Here is a 19,499-nt window from a genome sequence, read left to right as displayed (position 1 = left end):
TTTGTACTTTATATGCGGCAAATTAATAGTGATCCTAAGGAAATGCTATCACAGAGTGGGAATAGGATAGCCATATTATTGCATGATGAAATCCAATTTACCGCATAAGAAGATTTTGTTTCTTTCTTTTGGTTAAAGATGAGGGAGAAAATGCAGTTGCAACTCAATGGGGCAATTTTTTAAAAAAGGAATCTGCTGACTTTTCAAGATATAAAATTCTTCTTGGCCATCGGACAATGTTTCCTGATAAAACTATTTGAACTTCTCTGAGAATTACTCATTAAATTACAAACATACTTTTGTGTGCTGCATTTATTCCTGCTTTTGGTGTATCTTGCTTTCTTCTGTTTGCACAGAAAAGACTAATGTCTCAAAATGAAGACAGTAATGCTATATTATTCACTACCAAAACTGCATCTCCTCTGATGTTCCTTTCCTGGCTTCACTTTAACTGTGTTCTTTCCCTTACCATGAAGGTTGGATATTCTCTTCCTTGTGACATTTTTACGTTGTCCTGGTACCTTAACCATCTCCATCAGCATCTATTTGTATTTCTGACCTTTGATTCCTGTCCTTATATATCCCGCAATTGGTTCTAATGTAGCTTGCTTGATATTGTGCAATGTTATTATCATCCTTTATTGACCAGCTGTCTGTAGTCATTTAAGAACATATAAATCCCGTGTTGTAAGCTGAAAGTGGTCTAGTCTGCATTAAGGGGCTGACAGAGAACGGTGTTTAGAAGGAAAGGATCCTTGGGCAAAGATCTTTAGCTATCTGATAGATAGTGGTTGGTTATAGATTAAAAGCTGGACATTTGTCCTGTTTTATGCTACTGCTTCATAATGTTGATGGATGATTCCGGCATAGGCATTGCCATGTGCTAATGTGGACTTTATTGAACGGGGCATGATTAGGCTTCCTCCTTTGAAGGCTTTTCTGTTTGACATGGAAAGAGGCCAGGAGAGGAGCAAGGCACTTGGACCCAGTCTCATTCGAAGATACTATTAACGTCACAGCCTTGCAATAAAATGATGGGTTTCCTTTTATTGCTCTGAAGTTGGAGCATGTCCAGACAATTGCTGGTGGTGCACATTTTTCACTCCTCGATAAAACAAACAGTTCTTAAATCCACGGTGAGGATGGAAGAGAAAGCACTGACTGGCAGTGCTTCTCACTGCTGTTCAGTGTCTCATGCTAAGGAATCTTCCCATCACCGACTATCTAACAGGAGTTTCTGGGGTGTTCTCTACTCCTGAGCTGAGGTCCATCCCTGGGAAGGATTTCAGAACTTCAGTAGTTTGCCATCTAAAGGAGCAGCCAGGTCATGGAGAGTTCAGAACCTGCCACTTAAAGGACAACTGCTGCTGATACTTAATTATTTAGGGCCAACACTATAATGTCAACTAGGTTCTCTTGAGAAGTGTGTTGGCACAGCATTAAAGCAGTCTGGTGCTCATTTAAAAGACGGACTCTCTCTGAACCTTTTCAGAATGGTTTTTCAGCACAACTCCTTGACCTTACATGTGTCTGCTGTCATTCATTAAGTTCCGTAACAGCAGCTGCTTCTTCCATTTGATAGTTCCTCAGACTGATGTCCTTGCATGTTTTGGCATAGTCAAGTGTGCGATCCTCATAATTTTATTGGGGTGTGCATATGCTAGGTTTTGGGTCTTAGATTACACTTGCGTGTGAGGCTTATTCAGTAGGATATTTAACAGCTGACCGAGGGCATAATGATCCTTTATGGTACTTTGATGGGGTTTGTGTCACATTTGTTGTTGTTGTTGTTGTTGTTGTTGTTGTCATCCACCCTCGAGTCGATCTTGAGCCATGACGACCCTGTAGATGAGACATCTCCAAGACTCCCTATGCTCCACTGCTTTGCTCAGGTCCTGCATATTCATACCCATGACCTCCTCAATAGAGTCCATTCATCTAGCATGTGGCTTTTCCCTCTTTCTGCTTCTCTCCACCTTTCCTAGCATTATTATATTTTGCAGTCAGTTGTGCCTTTTCATGATGCGGCCGAAGTATGACAGCCTCCATCTAGTCATCTTGGCTTCCAGAGAGATTTCTGGTTTGATCTGCTCTAGGACTCATTTGTTTGACTTCTTGGCTGTCCATGGGATCCTCAGTACTCTTCTCCAATACTCAGTACTCAGTACTGTCATGTTATGCTTCCATAATTCAGAAAACATATTCTGGTGTCAAGGAAAAATTGGGTCTTTTTCCATATTCAGAATTAGTTTTTGCAAACATCTTTACTTTTTGAGTGTATGGAAAGGAGGCAGATCAAGGTATTGATATCAGAAATGAAATCTTAATTCCTTGAGGGTTTGCCTACTCAGGAAAGTCTATAAGGAAACAGAACATTTGAAGCAGCACACTGAAATTCATTGAAATCCTGTCTTCAGCACATAAACAAGTCATGGGACTTGTCCCTTGGAAAGCTACTTGGGTAAAGAAAATGGCAGTAACTGAATGAGCGAAGAGTGAGATGCTTTTTTATAGTATGTTTCAAACACTAAGAAGGCCTATAGTTAATGTGGACAATTTACTGCATGTCCATTTCTCCTCAAACAAACTGTGCCAAGATGATTTCTTTCCCACAACTCTAGAATGTCAAGGTATGGAAGCCAGCTGTGTTGGTTCAAATGATCAAATCTTTCTGTTTCTCTCCAGCATGTTCCCTGATTTTCAGAGCACCATGTGCGCGTGTGAGTAAACTACATGAAACAGAACAGTTCATGACCACTTGGTTCTTGCTGTGGCTCAAGAGCTCTCCATTGAAAAGTGGATTCTCTTACTCCTCTTTAAGCCCCAATATATGAAATATCTTGACGTTCCAAAACTTTAAAACCATTTTTCAATTGATTTGATGACAGCTTTCTCCAAACTGAGAAGTTTAGTGTCGTAGAAGATGCTGGACGTTTTGTGGTGGAACAAGGGTAGTCAACTTGTGTCTGGCCAGATGTTAGACTTCAACTCCCTTTCATAGACACACATACACACCTTCAATTGCGCTGACTAGGGCTGGTACAATCCAAAACATCTGGAGGTTTATAAGATGGCCATCGGTGCTGAAGTGTTTCCAGCTGTACTTCAGAAATTGCACTTGTTGGATTCCATTATAGGCTTGAACCATGTGCGTCAAATTATTTGAGTCTGTTATAAAGGAAACTGTCCAGAGACAGTATTCTGGGCAGGTGTTTTAATTTACTTTTTGCGCCACAGAAGAGATGTCACTTGCTCAGGTAGCACTCTTGGCAATTGTCTGCTCCTCACCAAAAGAGATGTAGTGGAAATTTGTTTCTGTCGTGAACATTCCTAATAAGCGCATTGATTTGAAAAGAAATTGTCGTGAAGTCTCTGGAATCCATTAAATAAATGTTCTTGGAAATGAGATGTAAGTACCGCAATGCTACATTTTAAACCGCTGATGGAAAAGACGGAAACCTCAGAAAGTGACAAGCCTACAGTCGAACGACGTGGCTATGTTTAGAACTAGAAACTGACATCCTAAGATATGAAAAGCTCATTTGAAGGTGTTTTTTCCCGAGCCTCCGCTAAACACTTATCTGTAAAATTGCTCTTCTGACTCTCTGCATATTCACAAGTAGCGAGTCACAGCAGTAACATGTTTAGCCTAAATTCTTTCTCGTTTTCCCATTACCTTGCTGCCTGAGTCCATTTAATGGCTTTTATTCACACTGCCTCCCTGACCTTTTCTGCTAAAAGTAGTTTTGGAATGCTACATATTAACTTGCAGTTTGAGCAGCTGAGTTGTAATGCCTTTCCAGCTAAGTGAACTTTACCAAGAAGAATGTAAAGGTTGGGTCTGTCACAGCAACACTGCGGCTAAATTTGGAAAATTCCTTAAACTTGTCGCAAGATGTTGAAAGGTACAGACATCCAGGGAGAAAGTTCTGGTTTAGCGTGGTACAACCTGCAAATCCCATAATGTGATGGGAAGACATATATTTGTGAGCCGTGCAAAAGGCAGACACTGGCAAACATTCACCATTATGCTGTCTGTACAAAAAGATGGGTGGCCATCAACGTTTTTATGTAACTTTCCATGGATTTCATATGCCACTGTTACAAATAAATCCATTAATGTCAATTTAATACTCTTGTACACATAAAAACATTCCATACATTCCCTGCCTTTGTGGGATTCATAAGTTGATCATCTCTAAAATAATAATAAAGTAATAAATAAGCAGTAAATAAATGGCCTTTTCTGGACAAGAATTACTTAATCTAACTATATTATTATTGTTATTATTATTATTATTATTATTATTATTATTATTATTATAATATATCATTACTATTCCTGCTGTTGCAAATGTGTTATCATTTTCTCCCTTGCAACAGCCATTTCCTAATACTTATTTAATTTCAAAAGCATCACGTTTTCACTAAACCAGAATGTTTTCTGATTTAATATAAGTGAGTGAGGGGTGAGAGCACTGAGTTTGCCATGTTCCTGTGAACACTGCGCATAAACACCTGTGTGTCTTTGTCTGCGCTTTGTAGAAGATTCAAAAAGTGAGGGTTGCGTACGGAAACACATGACACTCTTTTAAGATGTTCTGAGTTCTCTTACAAGTGTCACTCCCCGAGGAGAGATCTCCCTGTTCCTCAAAGTCATTCTGGATTTTCAAAGGAGGAGGTGATGCTCAAAGGTGCACAGTGTGTGGGCAGCAGGGAAATATTTCAGCTTGACTTCTGTAGGCAAACTCTCTGTGAACTGTTTTCAGAGCTCTCAGTGTGCCATTTTCCGGGAAGCCATCATTCTTTTTCAAAGTGTGAGGCAGGCCTCCCCAAGGAGGCAAAACTTCTCACTATCAACGACTAGCACTTTTAAGCATTGCTGCAACTATCCTGTTGACCAGTTCACAAACCCACTCCATGCAACAGAAGTTGCAGCTACAGGTTGAGTCTCCTTTATCCAAAAAAACATTTGGGACTAGAAGTGTTTTGGATTCTGGAGTTTTTTGGATGGTGGAATATTTGCGTATACAAAATGAGATATCTTAGAGATGGGACCCAAGTCTAAACATGAAATTCATTTATGTTTCATATACACCTTGCACACATAGCCTGAAGGTCCAGTGGACCCTTACAAAAGGGCCTCATTCCCACTACCTTTTAAATCGGATCGTGAATCGGTTTGAAATGGTTCAAACCTCCCTGGTTCCCACTTAATCTGAATTGCTGAAGCGATTCGGTGAGGGGGGCTATGCTCTAGATCTATTTAACCTGCATCTTTTTGATGCTGAATTTTCTGTTTCTTTTTTGATAAACCTGTTCTGCACAAGTGTGAATCAGATGCGGATCGGGATGGCTGGACCGGGTTCAATTTGAATCGATTCAGGTGTGAATGTGAACCACAAGTGGATTGTTTTAGAGAAAAAATGCAGTCGGGGCAAATGTAGCGGGAACCACGCTCCACTGTTGAATCGATCTATTTGTGCTGGCCAAATGGCCGTAATAAAGTTATTATTATTATTATAATCGATCTATTGATTCGTATTGCACACCGATTTATCTGTAAGTGGGAATGAGACCAAGGTTGTGTCTCTATGTCTTCTCAGATATAAATTCCTTTGGTTTAAAGGGATCACACCCTATTCCATAGGTACATGTTTTGGGAAGACTAAAACGACTCCTTCTAACCTTAAGCATAGAGTGATAACAGAGGACACCTCCAAGGAGTTCTCTAGACCAGTGTTCACACAAAGACTAGGACCAAAGCTTCAGGTCCAGAAGATAGGAAGCATGTAGAGGGGAGGCTGGTCTGTTTCTTAGACCTAACTCTGACCATCTTCCAGTGACAAAACAAGATCCTGCAAAATGGGGGGAAGGTTTTCTGAAGAGTTCTGTGCCGTCTTGAAAATTACGAAGAACATTATGATGTCAACCGATTACCAAACTAATTTTTCTAATGGCATTTCTGGGGGTGATATACCACATTTGGATGCGAGGAGTGCAAGAATAGCCTCGTGAGGTTTTGTGATTAATCACACAAGGTGTGACTTCAGGAACCAATTTCAGGTTGTGGAATTGAAGTGATAAATGACTCCCGTTATTGTAGTCGTGTAGATACATAGCTCATTCTCATTGCAACAATGCAGATGACCCATGGGGAAGATGCGATCTGCCTAAGAAATCTTTACCAATTATGGAAGAAAGATTATCTCCAATTTTCTTCTTTTATGGGCAGGTTGGATTATATCTGACCCATCGTAGAAAATTAATATGCAAGTTTATTATCATTATTCTTTCCCCTTTTATTTGGGGTCATTGTCAAAGACTGCTTTTGTCAGTCAGCATTCATTTATATGGTACAGCTGTTATACATGATAGACTATGCTTAATCTTTGTGATGTTGTTATTGTTATTTGTTTATGCAGTGAAGCGTTAATTTGGGAAATCTAATTAAAATGCTTACTGCTTTTTTAACTTCTGTTAATGTTATTTTTGGTGTTCATTTGTAGTCCTATATTTAATATAATTCCAATTTTGCAGTTCATAAAGCAATACATTTGTATTGTGGGAAACAGTTTTATATTTTCAAAAGGGAAGGATATTTTTTCCTTCCCTGTTACCAGAAGTCATGGAGGCAGCTCAAGGTACAATCCGAAACTGTCACATCGCCTGCCAGAACCTATTTCAAGCGTCTTTAGATCTTCCATACCCCAATTTCACTTATGAATGTCCCCGATCATATAGAAATAAGGACTTCAGTATCAAGCCACCTATTTTCCCTTCCTTTTTTCCAACTGTGCCTTGTATCATACCTTCCCTGTTCAAAAGATAGGTGATCTCAAAGGTTTGTACATTTCTAATGACCTTTTAGTTGCCATTTACTATAGCGGTATTACACTAATATGGCCTTCAGGGTTTTTCTTATGGCCAACTCAGTTACCTCTGCTTGTTGCCTCATACATTTAGGCTGCACTCCTGTGCACACTTACTTGGACGTAAGTCCTATCAGACATGATGGAAAGTATTTCCATGTAGATGTGAATAAGATTGGGCTATTACTTCCTTCACAAGCTGTCGTGAATATTTTTTGTATCACATAATGCTTCCATCTTTTTTATTATTATTAACAGACAAGGAAAGTGCTATAATTCAAGTATGCTTACAATAAATTTCCATGTCATTGAGTGATGGCTTTGGGTTGCTGTGAGTGTTTCCTTTTGGAACTGCAGATTCCCATTGCAGAGGGGTATATTCACTTCTCATCATCGGTGCTTCTCTCTTAGGTCCTTGGGGAAAGCTCATGTGTGGAATAATAAGCTACAAAAACCATTTCACCCCTTCCCTGCCCATTGGAGGAATCTCCAACAGAAAAAAGAGAGAGAGAAACAAGCCAATTAAGTTTCTTTTTAAGTCACCACTGAGTATCAGAAACATAAATCACAGGCCTCTTTTCACACCAGCATTATTTCCTTTGAATTGTGAATGGCAGCTAAATGTTTCTTCTTTTTCACTTCTCTTTTCTTCCATTTCATCCTGACGGCCTGCAATCAATTCCACTTTGTCTCCTTCCTGGACCGAATTGTGCAGTCCCCACCGCGCCGCCACAAAATGTTCAAGCGGAAGCCGTCAACTCCACCACCATCCACTTCTTGTGGAACCCGCCTCCCCAGCAATTCATCAATGGGATCAATCAGGGATACAAGGTTTGGATGCATGCATTCATAATCATTTAGTTTGTGTCCAACCATTTCTTGCTATCCTTCAGTTGTTTTTACTGCATCTTCCATCATCTCCAGCCAGAATACCAACTGGCTACGGAAGGCTGTCCTGAAGCAATAAATGATTTGGATGTACCACATGACATGTCTATATGCAGCTGTCACAAATGTATGCTACTTGTCCTCCTGCCTCCCCCAGGATTGTGTGTTTGTGTGTATACTGTACTGTCTTGAATTGTTTTAGGGATGTGGTGAATGGTAGCTTCTCTACCATCTCTCAAATCCAGAGAAACAAGTGAGATCTTTCAAAGTTGGGTCAACGAAACACAATGATAACAATAATGGATGACTACCCATAGGGCTATAATTCAGAGTTATTGTAGATAGGGCCAAAGGTCTCTCATTGCTACTCCATGGTGCGATAGGCAAATCGCTAGTTGCACAAAATGGCCCTGCAATCTCAAGGGGAGGCACACCTGAGTAAAAGGCTTCAGGAGAGAGATCAGTATGGTGTTATATCAGTCATGGGCTTTGCTTTCTTTTAAAAAATGTTCAAACCTAGCATTTCCATTAGGCTATTTTCTGGACTTGTTTTTGTGCCCATTTGTTGCTTAAGTTGCACTTCCCTTAGAAAGTATATAAAGTACTTCACAGGTTGATTCGTACTTGTCAAGCGTTAGTGATATCTCGACTTTAACTGTCAACATTTTTTCCCTTCATTTTTCTCTTATTCCTTTAGACTGAAACAGCTGTGCAGTTCATCTTTTTCTTACAGATTTCCCACCTACCTCCCCAAAAACCCTGTAAAATGGATAGTGTAAGAAGGACCTTTCGATCACAAATTCTCATAGCACATAATTTTGAATAAATGCTTTATAAATTACCGGCAATCAGAAATGTGTGCTCCGCTTGCCAAGTGAGTCCCACCCATTGCATATTTTCCGTCGCAAATGCGCTCAGCTGCTTCTGATGAGAGAACCGTTCACTGTGAAACTCTTGGGAAGCAAGGAAACAGTTGTTGACATTTAGACCTTCCCATTGTGTTTCACAGATACAATTTGAAACAAGAAAAACAGAAGCAAGGCTCTCTGTATGCCGTTATGAATGTTTCTTCTATTTTTGAAACTCACTTGAATTCCAGTGAATCTTTGAAGCTTGATGTGAGCGAGGAAGAAAGTTTGTGTGTTTGTGTGTTGCTGGAGGAAACAGCTTTCTCTTGTGCTGCTAAGAAGTCAGTTCTGGTTATCTGGAGCATGAGCACAGTGGGTTGAAGTATGAATTTTAGAAGCCGTCACCTAAGAGAGCATGGTGATGGGTTCCATGCTTTTCTATGGATGTGATAAGCTGATCCATAGTGCTTAACATGCATGAAATCTGTCCATGAGTGTTCCATTATTCCTTCCCCCAACATATGCAAGAGTTTGAAGATATTAGCATAACGGAGTATGTTAATGTCTCCAAGCTGAGATCAAAATTAGAAGCAATGGGGGAAAACATTTTTCCAGTTTGGGAGGAGAGATGGACATTTTTGAAAATGGGAAGGGATGCGTTATTAACATCCTTTACAATCATAAAGTACACATTAAGGGTTTTTTTAAATGTACAAATAGAGCTGGAAGGTCTTGAAGTGTAAGGAACACCTGGATGGTACGGACCTCTTGGGGTTTGCCAGTCTATGAGAGTCTCCTATAGTCCACCATGGCTTTTTCCCTGATTTTTTCCCATCCTCTCCTTCCAGCCAGACCTTCGCTTCTCCAATCGGCAAATCATTTGTAATTTGCTGACCACTCTTTTCTCATTTTGGCTCATTTTAGTTTTGTGGTTCTCTGCCCACTATTGTGCTAATGAATGAGAAGTGTTTTGGAATGCTTGAAAGCGCAACAACAGTGCTATAAGGGGGCAGATCTTTCTAGTCAAACCTTCAGTGGCTTGCTGTTTGTGATTTACTGTGGCCTAGTGGCAGAACACACCATTTTGTGTCGAATGTTTTTCTGGTTGCAAGCCTGAACGCCTCCTTGTGCTTAATGGAAAATAATCACCATTGTCAGTGTACATGAAAAACACCCTCCAGGAAAAAAGCCTTCTTTTTAAATGTGTTGATTACAAAACAGATTATCTGGGCTTTAGGCAAAACATTCTTCCCCTCCTCTTTTAGCTTTTCTTGACTTGCTCTTGAGATCAGTTGGCAGCATTCAACAGCAGTTAACCACGCTATGGAGATCGCATTTGGCTATTCTTGTAGCTTTGTGTTGTGAAAAGTAATCAGGCTAGTGACTTCAGCAATGGTGGATCATTCTTCCTGCTCTTTGACATCAACTCAAGTAGCTAGGACCATGCCAAGTATGTCAACTCATGCTTTTGGAGAAGTATGGTTCAAGGAACTTGGAGTAGGTTTTCCTCTAAATAAGGTCAGCCCAAGACTTTTTTCTACCTGAGACAAAGAACAACGTGACACACACAGCGCTATGAATCAAACCCAATCAGCTGGTATCTAACTTCAACACTTGCGACCAGACAGTATTGACAAACAACAGGTTACTTTGAACTGTTTGGATAGTTCAGAGCAGGTTTCCTGGCATGCACAGCTATGCCCTATAGTTCCTCACTGGTATCTGGTTACTGCTCCACTTGGATTTACCCACTGCTTACTCCAAAGAAATGTTTCATTATAGCAATGGGCAGCACCAATGTGCAAAACAACTCAGAGGACTTGGTCTGAGCTATGAGTCAGACTTTCCCCAATAATGGTCTCTGATACCTTGCCAACCTAAGCTAGAAGAAAGCTCCACTTTGGTTAGGATGCCAGGTCAAGAAGGGAGAACGGGCATGGAGCTTGGGAATAATGGCCAGGAATGCAACCACCACTGTCCCTATCTTATGAAATGGCCACCTCTCTGCTTAAAGATAGAGCCAGTCCTCCTCTAGGTTTACTTAGACACAGACTGTGCCAAACCTGCTTTGGGGAATGTTCCACACCACATTTGAAGGCAGACATCCCCTCTGAGGTGTCACCCAGTTTGGTCGGCATCTCTGTAGAAATGCCCCTGGTGCCATCCTCTTCTTTTGCTCTCTCTTCTGTTCTCTAATGCCTTACTGATTTTGCTGTACTAATGTAGACTCTTATTCTCCTGGATCTGTGATTGTTCATTCCTCTGTCAGCAAAGCCCTATCCTGTCACATTATGTAAATGTGTCACAGTTATTTAAATAGTTAAATCTAGCTTTAAGCATTTTGTGTTTGCCACAGATTAAAAAAAAACCAACTCTCACAACCTTGGAGACATGCTTTTTAAAATCCTCTGAAGCTGGATGTAATAAGCAAGTCCTTTTCAGCCCGCACAATGACAAGGTTAAATCTGTATATACAACCATATTGGCGACAATTATGATAATGGTTATGTTTGAGCTTTTACAATGGAGCTAGAAAGGCCTTGGCGGTTGAGAATATTGGGTTGTGAATGGGAGCCATCTCTAAAGTGGTTTCTTCTTTTAAATCAACTTCTTTCTCTTCTGCTCTCTTTTTAGCTCCTGGCCTGGCCAATAGATGCACCAGAAACTGTGACCACAGTCACCATTACTCCAGATTTTCATGGGGTTCATAGTGGCTACATAACCAATCTGAAGAAATTTACTACTTACTACACATCAATCCTCTGCTTCACCACTCCAGGGGATGGGCCACAAAGCCCACCTCAACTACTCAGGACTCATGAAGACAGTAAGTACAGAGTTACCCATCACTATACAAATCTTTTCATGTTGTGAAATGTTGTGTTGCAGGGAGCATTGTAAGCCAACTAGTTCAATCTCCCTCCCCAGAGCATCCCCAGCAATTGGTGATACATACCTCTGGTTGAACATTGCCAACGAGAAAGAGACCAGCTCACCTTACTCCTTCATAATTGACCCCTTCATTGAACTTATCCCATCAGAAGATTTTCCTAATGTTCAACCAAAATCTCTGCTCTTCTGTGACTTGAGGTCATTAGGTCTGATGTTGTCCCCTGGCGCACCAGGATGCCAGCCATGAAAGCCTTCGACTTCACAGTTTTTTAGATGTGAGAAGAAGGCTATCATTTACCTCTCAACCCCCATCCATTCTCTCCTCCTACAGACTCAAGTCATGTCTACATGGACCATTTACAATGCTTTCCCACAGACACACAGTCCCATCACTGTCCAGATGAGGTAGGGCCAAAGGACCAATTCAACTCTGGACTATCTTCACGTGGGAAGGGCAGTTCTGCAGCAAATCTGGGCCCTCTGTCCCATAACCAGTTTTAAATAAGTCCCCATTTGAAAGAACCAGAAGATCCAGAGCACTACAGAGCAATACCAGGTGGCTGTCTGAATAGCGCCACTCTGTGCTGGCCACTCTTTGCCACCTCTGATACTGAGTAAGTCACTCCCTCTGAGGTTACAACAACGCCGATGACTGATGCTGGCTGCCTTGTTTTTGACCTCAGTAGAAGTGATTCATGCCAGCAGTGCTGGAGACAGGTGGCATATCAGGATACTGTGTAGCAGTCGCCTGGCATTACTCCAAGGTGCCCAGGTAATGGGGGAGCCCAACACAGCTTCATAGCCACAATACTGAAAGAGGAGCCTGGAGTATTCTGGCCAGTGTAGACCCTTTCTCATTGTATGCAACTTCTTCAGTCTTTCCTCATGGAAGATTTTCTTCTGACCATTTTTATTGCCCTCCTCTAAAACTGTTCTGGTTTGCTACTAGAGACTTGACCTGCAAATGAACACAGTTTATGTAGCCCCACATGGCCTTTCTAATTAGGCCAAAACCATTCATGCAATCGATTAACCAATGCAAAGAATCGCTGCAGACTAAAAATGTCCCTTTTCAATGGGAGCTGCTCTCAGTTGGAAGGGTGTTTAGTGCATAGTTATAAATAATTTCCACGTCTCCCTTGGGGAAATTATGTTGTTTGTATAATTGAGCCACAGTAAGTGGTTGCCTTCCTTAAATTGCTTCTAAAGACTCAACTGTTATTAAATTACTGTATTACCTAAATTAATTGGCTAATTAATTGGTAAATCTAAGCTACTTTGCACAATGCAAGAAACAAGTTTTGTGTTTGTTCACCATGTGCCTCCCTGGTGAGATGCCATAACATGTAGAGGGGAGACCCATCCATGGAAACATGTGGTTAGCATGCGCTCAGAAGATACTATTGCCCATAGTTCTTGAGCATATGTGTATTGTTTATGCTGCAATCTGCAGCTCCTATTTAGACATTATGATGTTTGCCTTAGGGCCTGCAGTTGATGAAAGGGAATACATATTTCCAGTAAGGATGTAATTTAGTGTAATCCAGTTAACCTTCAGTGAAAATAATTTTGAAAACATTATTTCCTACATCAGCACCACATAAAGTTAGTACAAGATCATACTCAAGGTACGGTGGTGAAGTTGCCTTGCTAAAGCTCAGCATTTCTATGCCGTGGGTCTGGTTGTTTTTTGCTGTTTTCATAGCATTTCCTTGCTTTCTTAGTCTTGCAGTTTGCCACTGGACAAATCTTGGGAGGATGACATGCATCCAAGTCAACTAGGCATATATCTTATTTTATACGTTTGTTTTAGAAAGACTGCAGGATACAAAATTTTGGCAGGAAAAAACATGCTGTCTGCCTGTCAACAGAAAGAAGATTTGTAATCTTGGTGGGCATAATTCACAGGGATGTTCTTTGGTACAAGCTCCTGTGAAGGTTGTAATTCATTCATTTCTAGAGTCGGGTAGTTAGCATCCTTTCCTTTCAGTTGGCAGAGAGACTGACTGGCTTATTAGGAGAGACGCTTACTTAACAGCAAACCATACCAATCATAAGAACAAAAGCACAACAGCTGCATTATTGTATATTAAAAAGAAAGAGAGGTCAAACATAACAGATCAAAAGGGTTGTGCACACCAAAGGGCAATGTGTTTGACTTGACTCTGAGTGAGAGCTCTTGGCGAGACCATTCCAGAGACAGTCTGTCTGTCTGTCTGTCTGTTTGTCTGTCTGTCTGTCTATTTGGAGTATTTTACAAATTGTCTCCTGTCCTCTGTCTAAATAAGGTATGATACACAAGGAAAAGGGAACGATGATAGGACAGGGGATTAAATACAATAGTTACTGCCAGTTCTTCTTTTCCTTCATGGCACTATGACCCAAACTATTGCCACCTCTAACAATGGGTATAGGGAACCGAAAGAGGGTTTCTACACTACAAAACCCCAAAAACTCTTTCTGGGATCATCTGAAATATGCCGAACACTATTCTCAAAGATACGTGTCATTTCCAACACTGTCTCAGTCCGATGAGTTTAGTGCTACACTTAATGGAACTTGTGTCATGATCGTTGCCCTTCTGTGGCTTTCATTCAGTTCTGTGGGGCGTGTGAATTGGTAACCCATAAAAGCAAAAATTGGTCACTAGTAACAGGCATAGTTTTCTGACCACTCTTTCCCCTCTAAACGTGCAACTTGTGGACCTGTGCATTTGGAAAGCACTTGGTTTACTTGGCTGTACCTGCTCCAAACAGCTGGGACTGAAATACTTAGCCCAGGCCTCGGAATTAAATCAGGGAGCTGCGCAGTTCTGTTCCAAATACATCTCTCTCCAAATGGTGTTTTAAGTGCTCACTCCTTGGCAATTTAATAATCTTATTTTAAAAATAAACAAGAAAAAATGCACGCCTAGCATGTCCAATTTGTAATATTGTGCATTCCAATTTTTCTCCCCGTCATTTTCCGTGCCCTAATTTATCAAAGCCTATGGAGAGAGAGGAAAAAACATTTTTCTTTGGTGTGCAACACAAGTACTCTTCACTTCAATTCCCCACTTTCCATTTGCAATCTCACCCCTGCTGCTGTAGAGAGAAACCCAGACAATGCAGGAGATATGAACAGCTTCTCAATGTGGTTATTTCCTGTCCCTATGACTCAAGAATCACCATCTGTTAGTCAGTCCTGCTGCAAAGACGAATCTTAGAGACTGCTCCAGTGTTCAAGAAGCCTGATTCAAAATGCTGACAAATTGGCCGTGGGAGAGACTTGTTGGGAAAGAAACAGGGTGATACCTCTGTGCTCAAAGGACAGATTTTCTGCCACGAGAACCTTTGCGTGTTTAGCAGACAGCGGTCTAACCCACTGGATATCTGCAAAGCTGCTTAACTTTAAATGTGTTTACTTAAAACCAGAATGGCAAAGCAGGACTGTTGCTTGGATTATTTACTTCAGAAGTAATCTGATTTTGTAAGGCTTCCGAAATGCTATTGACATACATTAAACCAGCACAATTGATCCGGTATTTGTTAAGTGCATACATCTCCCATGGCCTTAGGCCACTTGTTCTCTGCTTACAGCGGCCTGCTGCTTATTCCTTATTCCTTTGAGGGAGAGGGCAGCTGTCAAGAGATTACTCTCATTTCTTTTCCCACAAGCCACTAATACATATATAAGGAAGAACTACATCAGAATGGCAGTTTATTCACAGAAGGCCCCAGAGCCAGTCTCTGGTATTGCCAGGAGAAAGGATTGGGTAGGTGATGGGAAAGACTTCTGCTCACAATCTAGGAGAGCTCTGGCCAGTCAGAGTTGTTGGTACTGCACACGATAGACAAAAAATATCTCACCTTTAAAAGGCGGATTCCTTCCTTCTACAAAAGCTGTTGCCAAGTGGATTGAACAGGGGTTAGTCTACACTGGCCAGAATACTATAGGTTGCTCCCAGAGTATTCTGGGCCCCGATCTAGCCCCAATTCCCACCACCAATGCCTGGAGGCTGTTTACATACATGTCCCACTGTGACATCCAATACCACCAATGTTGGTGCAAATTGTTCTGTTGGTGAGGTTGAAAATGAGGCACTCAATGTCATTCACATGACTGGGCACCTTGTTGTGACATCAGCGGGGGCAACTTGCACCAGTGATGGCGGCGCAATGGGATACATGTGCACACAGCTGCCAAGCATTGCGCCAGAATGCTCTGGATTTTCCTGGAAGAAATCTGGTTTAAGGAAAGGATGGGCCAGATTCAATGCAGAACTTGTTTCACATTGTGAAGACAGTGCAAAACCAAATGTGGGCTTTGCCCTGTTAAAACAGGGCACCATGGGGAGGGACGACTGCTCTAAATGGCCTGTGTAGACATACCCTAAGGCTAGGCTAGATGCATCCTTCACATACTCTTTTCAATGCTCCTTCACATTACCTTCCTCTTATACAGACACGTACACGCAAGGTTCTACTATATAACCCATAAGACTCTGGCTGGGCAAAAATGTTGTCCATGCCAGCCTCCGGTCTGTGCCAGGTAGCTGCTGTTTCCTACAAGGAGGACAGTGGCACCGAAAACCCTCTCAGAGCTCATCATCCTGTCTATTTTGGAGAGGAAAGGAGAAGCTTTGTTGCTCACAGTCAGCTCATCTAGCTGTAAGCTTGACTTCCCAAGAACTGCTTGATATTTCCAGCGATCTTTGCCAACTGAAGAAGGAGAGAATGAGCAACTCCTGCCCAGTAGCTGCAGGGGACCTAGTTCTTTCACTGCAGAGCACCAGCGAAAGTGAGAAAAGCACCAGTGCTCAGGACATTTCAAAAACTGCTGGATATTGGCATATGGTCAAGTGTGATTTTCTTTATTGCGCCTAGGAGCACTGTACAACGAAGTGGAAAATGTAAATACTGAAACTAAATGGGTGTGTAATCTCAGGACATCTTTCCCAGAGCTGATCCTTTCCTGAACAAGCAACCTCACAACTGAGATAGTGGAGCGAGTGAGGAACCAAACTGCCTGTCTCCCTTATTGCCAAAGGGATCTACTGCCATTGCCTTGCTGGGTGGAGTAGTACCCCAGCAGATGCTCTGGAGAACCTCACTGGGCCCATTCTACCCCTTCAGCCTATATGCCCTCCTCTCCCTGCTCAACCCTGGAGGCTGGTATGATAGAAACGATAGAAAGAGAGGATACCAGCAATTGAGCAGTGGGATGATATGGCATCCGGAGGTGAGAGTTGAGCTACGTCTCCAGGCTTAGATGTCAGGAGAGCTTGCAATGGATTACCTCTCTTCAAAAAATGTTGTTGCTATACACCTTCCCTTCAGCTCTAACATACGGCAACCCTTTCCCCAGCAAGATTTCTGCAGATTCCTTGCCGTCGCTTTCATCTTAGCCTGAGAGAGTGTGACTTGCCCACAGTCACTCAGTGGGTTTCCATGGCTGAGCAGGGATTTGAATCCTTGTCTCCTGGAGTCTTAGTCCAATATTACAATCCACTGTACCAGACTGGCTCTATTCCACATTTGCAAGGCTGCCCTCACAATCATGAGAATATGGTGGGAATATCACTGACTTTTCAGGTTGGCAGTATCAAAGAATTTCGGGAGTGTTGATGAGGTTCCGACAAAAACGAGGCAGCTGGCGATTTCTGCTTTATAAAAGGCGTTTTAATAGGATTGAAGGCTGAACACTCTCCTCCCGTGTTATAGTTCTAAGGACAATCCCGCTTCTGAAATTGAGGATTCCCAATGTGGTATGAGCTTCAGTATTTTCTTCAGGAGGACATCAGAGGAAGAATGTCTGTTTTGATCCCTTTAAATGCAATTTCCCTTTTAAAAATGACTGCAGGCTATATGCATATGGCATTTTGCCTCAAAGTAACTGGTGGCCTTGTTTAAATGTTTCATGTAGATAGCGGATAGCATGGGGATAGAATGGGACGTTTTGGACTTCACAGTATTTGGGCCTCACAGTATTAATGAATAGGAGTTGAGCAGTAATGCCCCTGCACCATCTTTTAGAATTGGCTGTCGGGATACGAATGGAAGTACTACAGCCATTTTTAACAATCTTCCCTGTCTTTCTAGTGGTTGGACATGCCAACATCTGTTCGGCTTTTGAATGCAGGAGCTCAAAACAACGATATTGCATTGCATCCAAATAATTCTCCAAGGTTTTTCAGCAAAGAAGATAATCTTCCTATTCTTCTTTTCCCATTCACTTTACCTTGAAGAATCACCAGCAACCAACTGGTTTTTGTTGTTGTTTCTTATTATATATCTAAAATATTCTAACTTCCTATTTTTTATCCTTAATGCGTCTTCATTGTTCACCCTCTTGGTGCAAGAAATCCTTAATATCCTATGATAAACCTGCATTTTAAATGCTTCTATCTTATTTTAAAATATAGCCTTTGATAAAGCTCATGACTGCATGCCACACAGTAGAAGAGAGAATAGATATCACTGTACACTTTGCATTCTCAAAGCTGAATTATAGGTTTTTATTGCACATTACATCCGTCATCATAAGAGAAGATACTCTATCTCTGTTCCAATGTTTATTGCATGGCTGTTTTCCCACTGTTTATTTAGACAAATTCTAAGGTACGCACATTTGTCAACATGCTCCAACTTTCATTTTGGATTTTTAACTGCATTTATACCACAACATGGTGCCCAGATTTCCACTGCAGAACATTTACCAAGAGGAATGCCACAATTAAAGGCCCTGAAAGCCATAGAGAGACCAGCAGGAACATGATATCCACGCTTCCCTATCTTTCCCACTGCATAGGACTTCCATTAAGGTGGCCAGATCTAAGCTGCTGAAGAATCAAAAGGCTGATACAACATCCTATAGAAGGATGGGAGCGGTTGCTGAAAAGGCTCTTTCTTGTGTCCTCACCAAGCAAACCTACAATGGTGGCAGGACTAAGAGAAAGCCTACCCTGATCATCATAGATTCTGGCAGATTCATATGGGGAGATACGGTCTTTCAGATAGTCTGGACCTAAGACTTATAGGGCTTTATAGGTCATGACCAGCACATTGTTCAGACCAATAAGGAAACCTGACCAGGAGTCTCTAGGGCAAGGGTGGGCAATGGGTAGGCCTCCCGATGTTGTTGGACTGCAAGTTAAAGCATCTCTCACCATGAAGATGGATAGGTCTGATGAAGAACACACTTTGCTGCTGGGGAGTTTATGTAATGCCATCTTAACCGTGTTGCTCCATTTAGTCAAAGATGCTTTGTTTTGAGTGAACCAAGTCCTGTTGAACCAGTGAGACATCATGGGCAGTGTTCAGCCCCCTTGAAACTGATCCTCCCGTGACCATCTCTGGTTAACCATGCATGGGATGGAACACCACTTGACCTAGGTCCCTCAGATTGCTGGTGTCATACAAACACACAACCCACATGTGTGGGTCATGTTTTGACCTTCTGCTAAAGTAACATTTTGGACCATTTCAGTCATGGGCTGAGGTTATCAAAAAGGTTGTCCAAATATTCCAGTTGACTTAAATAGGACAACTGAGAAAATGGAATTGAGCTCTTTATTAACTATTCTCTTGATATAGTGCATATTTCTTGAAACAGGTGCTCTCTTGGAATAATGCAGCAGTTTCTGGATGCAGGAGAATTTAGCTTCAGTGGTGTCCCCTGCATTTAGGTGTAGAAATGCAAATTGGCTAGACCTGTTGGCAGTCTTTCTTCTTCATTGCTGGAGGGGAATTAGAGACTGGATAGAATGAGGAGGAAGCAGAATAAGAATTGCTAGTCAGGGTCAAAAGAGCAGGAGGGCAGCCCAGTCCAGCAGGGATCCAGGTAACAGAAGTGCAGGGAATGTAAAGTGAGCAAAAAGCTGCTTTTTCCTCAATGCATCTCTAAAGGAGAGGAGAGCAGGCAGGATCACAAATCTGTCGGAGCCAACTTCGTTGAAGATCAGAACTGAACAAAGCACATTTTGACCACCAGTTCAGCTTAAGCTGTTTCTTCAGAAGTT

The 19,499-nt window shown here is 41.7% G+C and overlaps 1 protein-coding gene across 4 annotated transcripts in view; it reads left to right on the top strand.

Moving 5' to 3' along the window:
- The window catches only part of SDK1 (sidekick cell adhesion molecule 1), a 445,458-nt gene that overhangs the window by 289,532 nt on the left and 136,427 nt on the right, over positions 1-19,499 (top strand). For all 4 annotated transcript variants that reach the window (XM_089477071.1, XM_089477072.1, XM_089477069.1 and 1 more), the window contains exons 18-19: positions 7,588-7,703; positions 11,243-11,435. In XM_089477071.1, the coding sequence (XP_089333197.1) occupies positions 7,588-7,703; positions 11,243-11,435 (309 nt within the window). The remainder of the gene's footprint in view (positions 1-7,587; positions 7,704-11,242; positions 11,436-19,499) is intronic.

Source organism: Sceloporus occidentalis, unplaced genomic scaffold (assembly GCF_023333645.1).
Source record: "Sceloporus occidentalis isolate IW3139 unplaced genomic scaffold, rSceOcc1.0.p SCAF_10, whole genome shotgun sequence".
In the NCBI taxonomy this organism is placed as follows: Eukaryota; Metazoa; Chordata; class Lepidosauria; order Squamata; family Phrynosomatidae; genus Sceloporus; species Sceloporus occidentalis.
The sequence above is the reverse complement of the archived record's forward strand: the minus strand, read 5'-3'. Positions and strand labels throughout refer to the sequence as shown.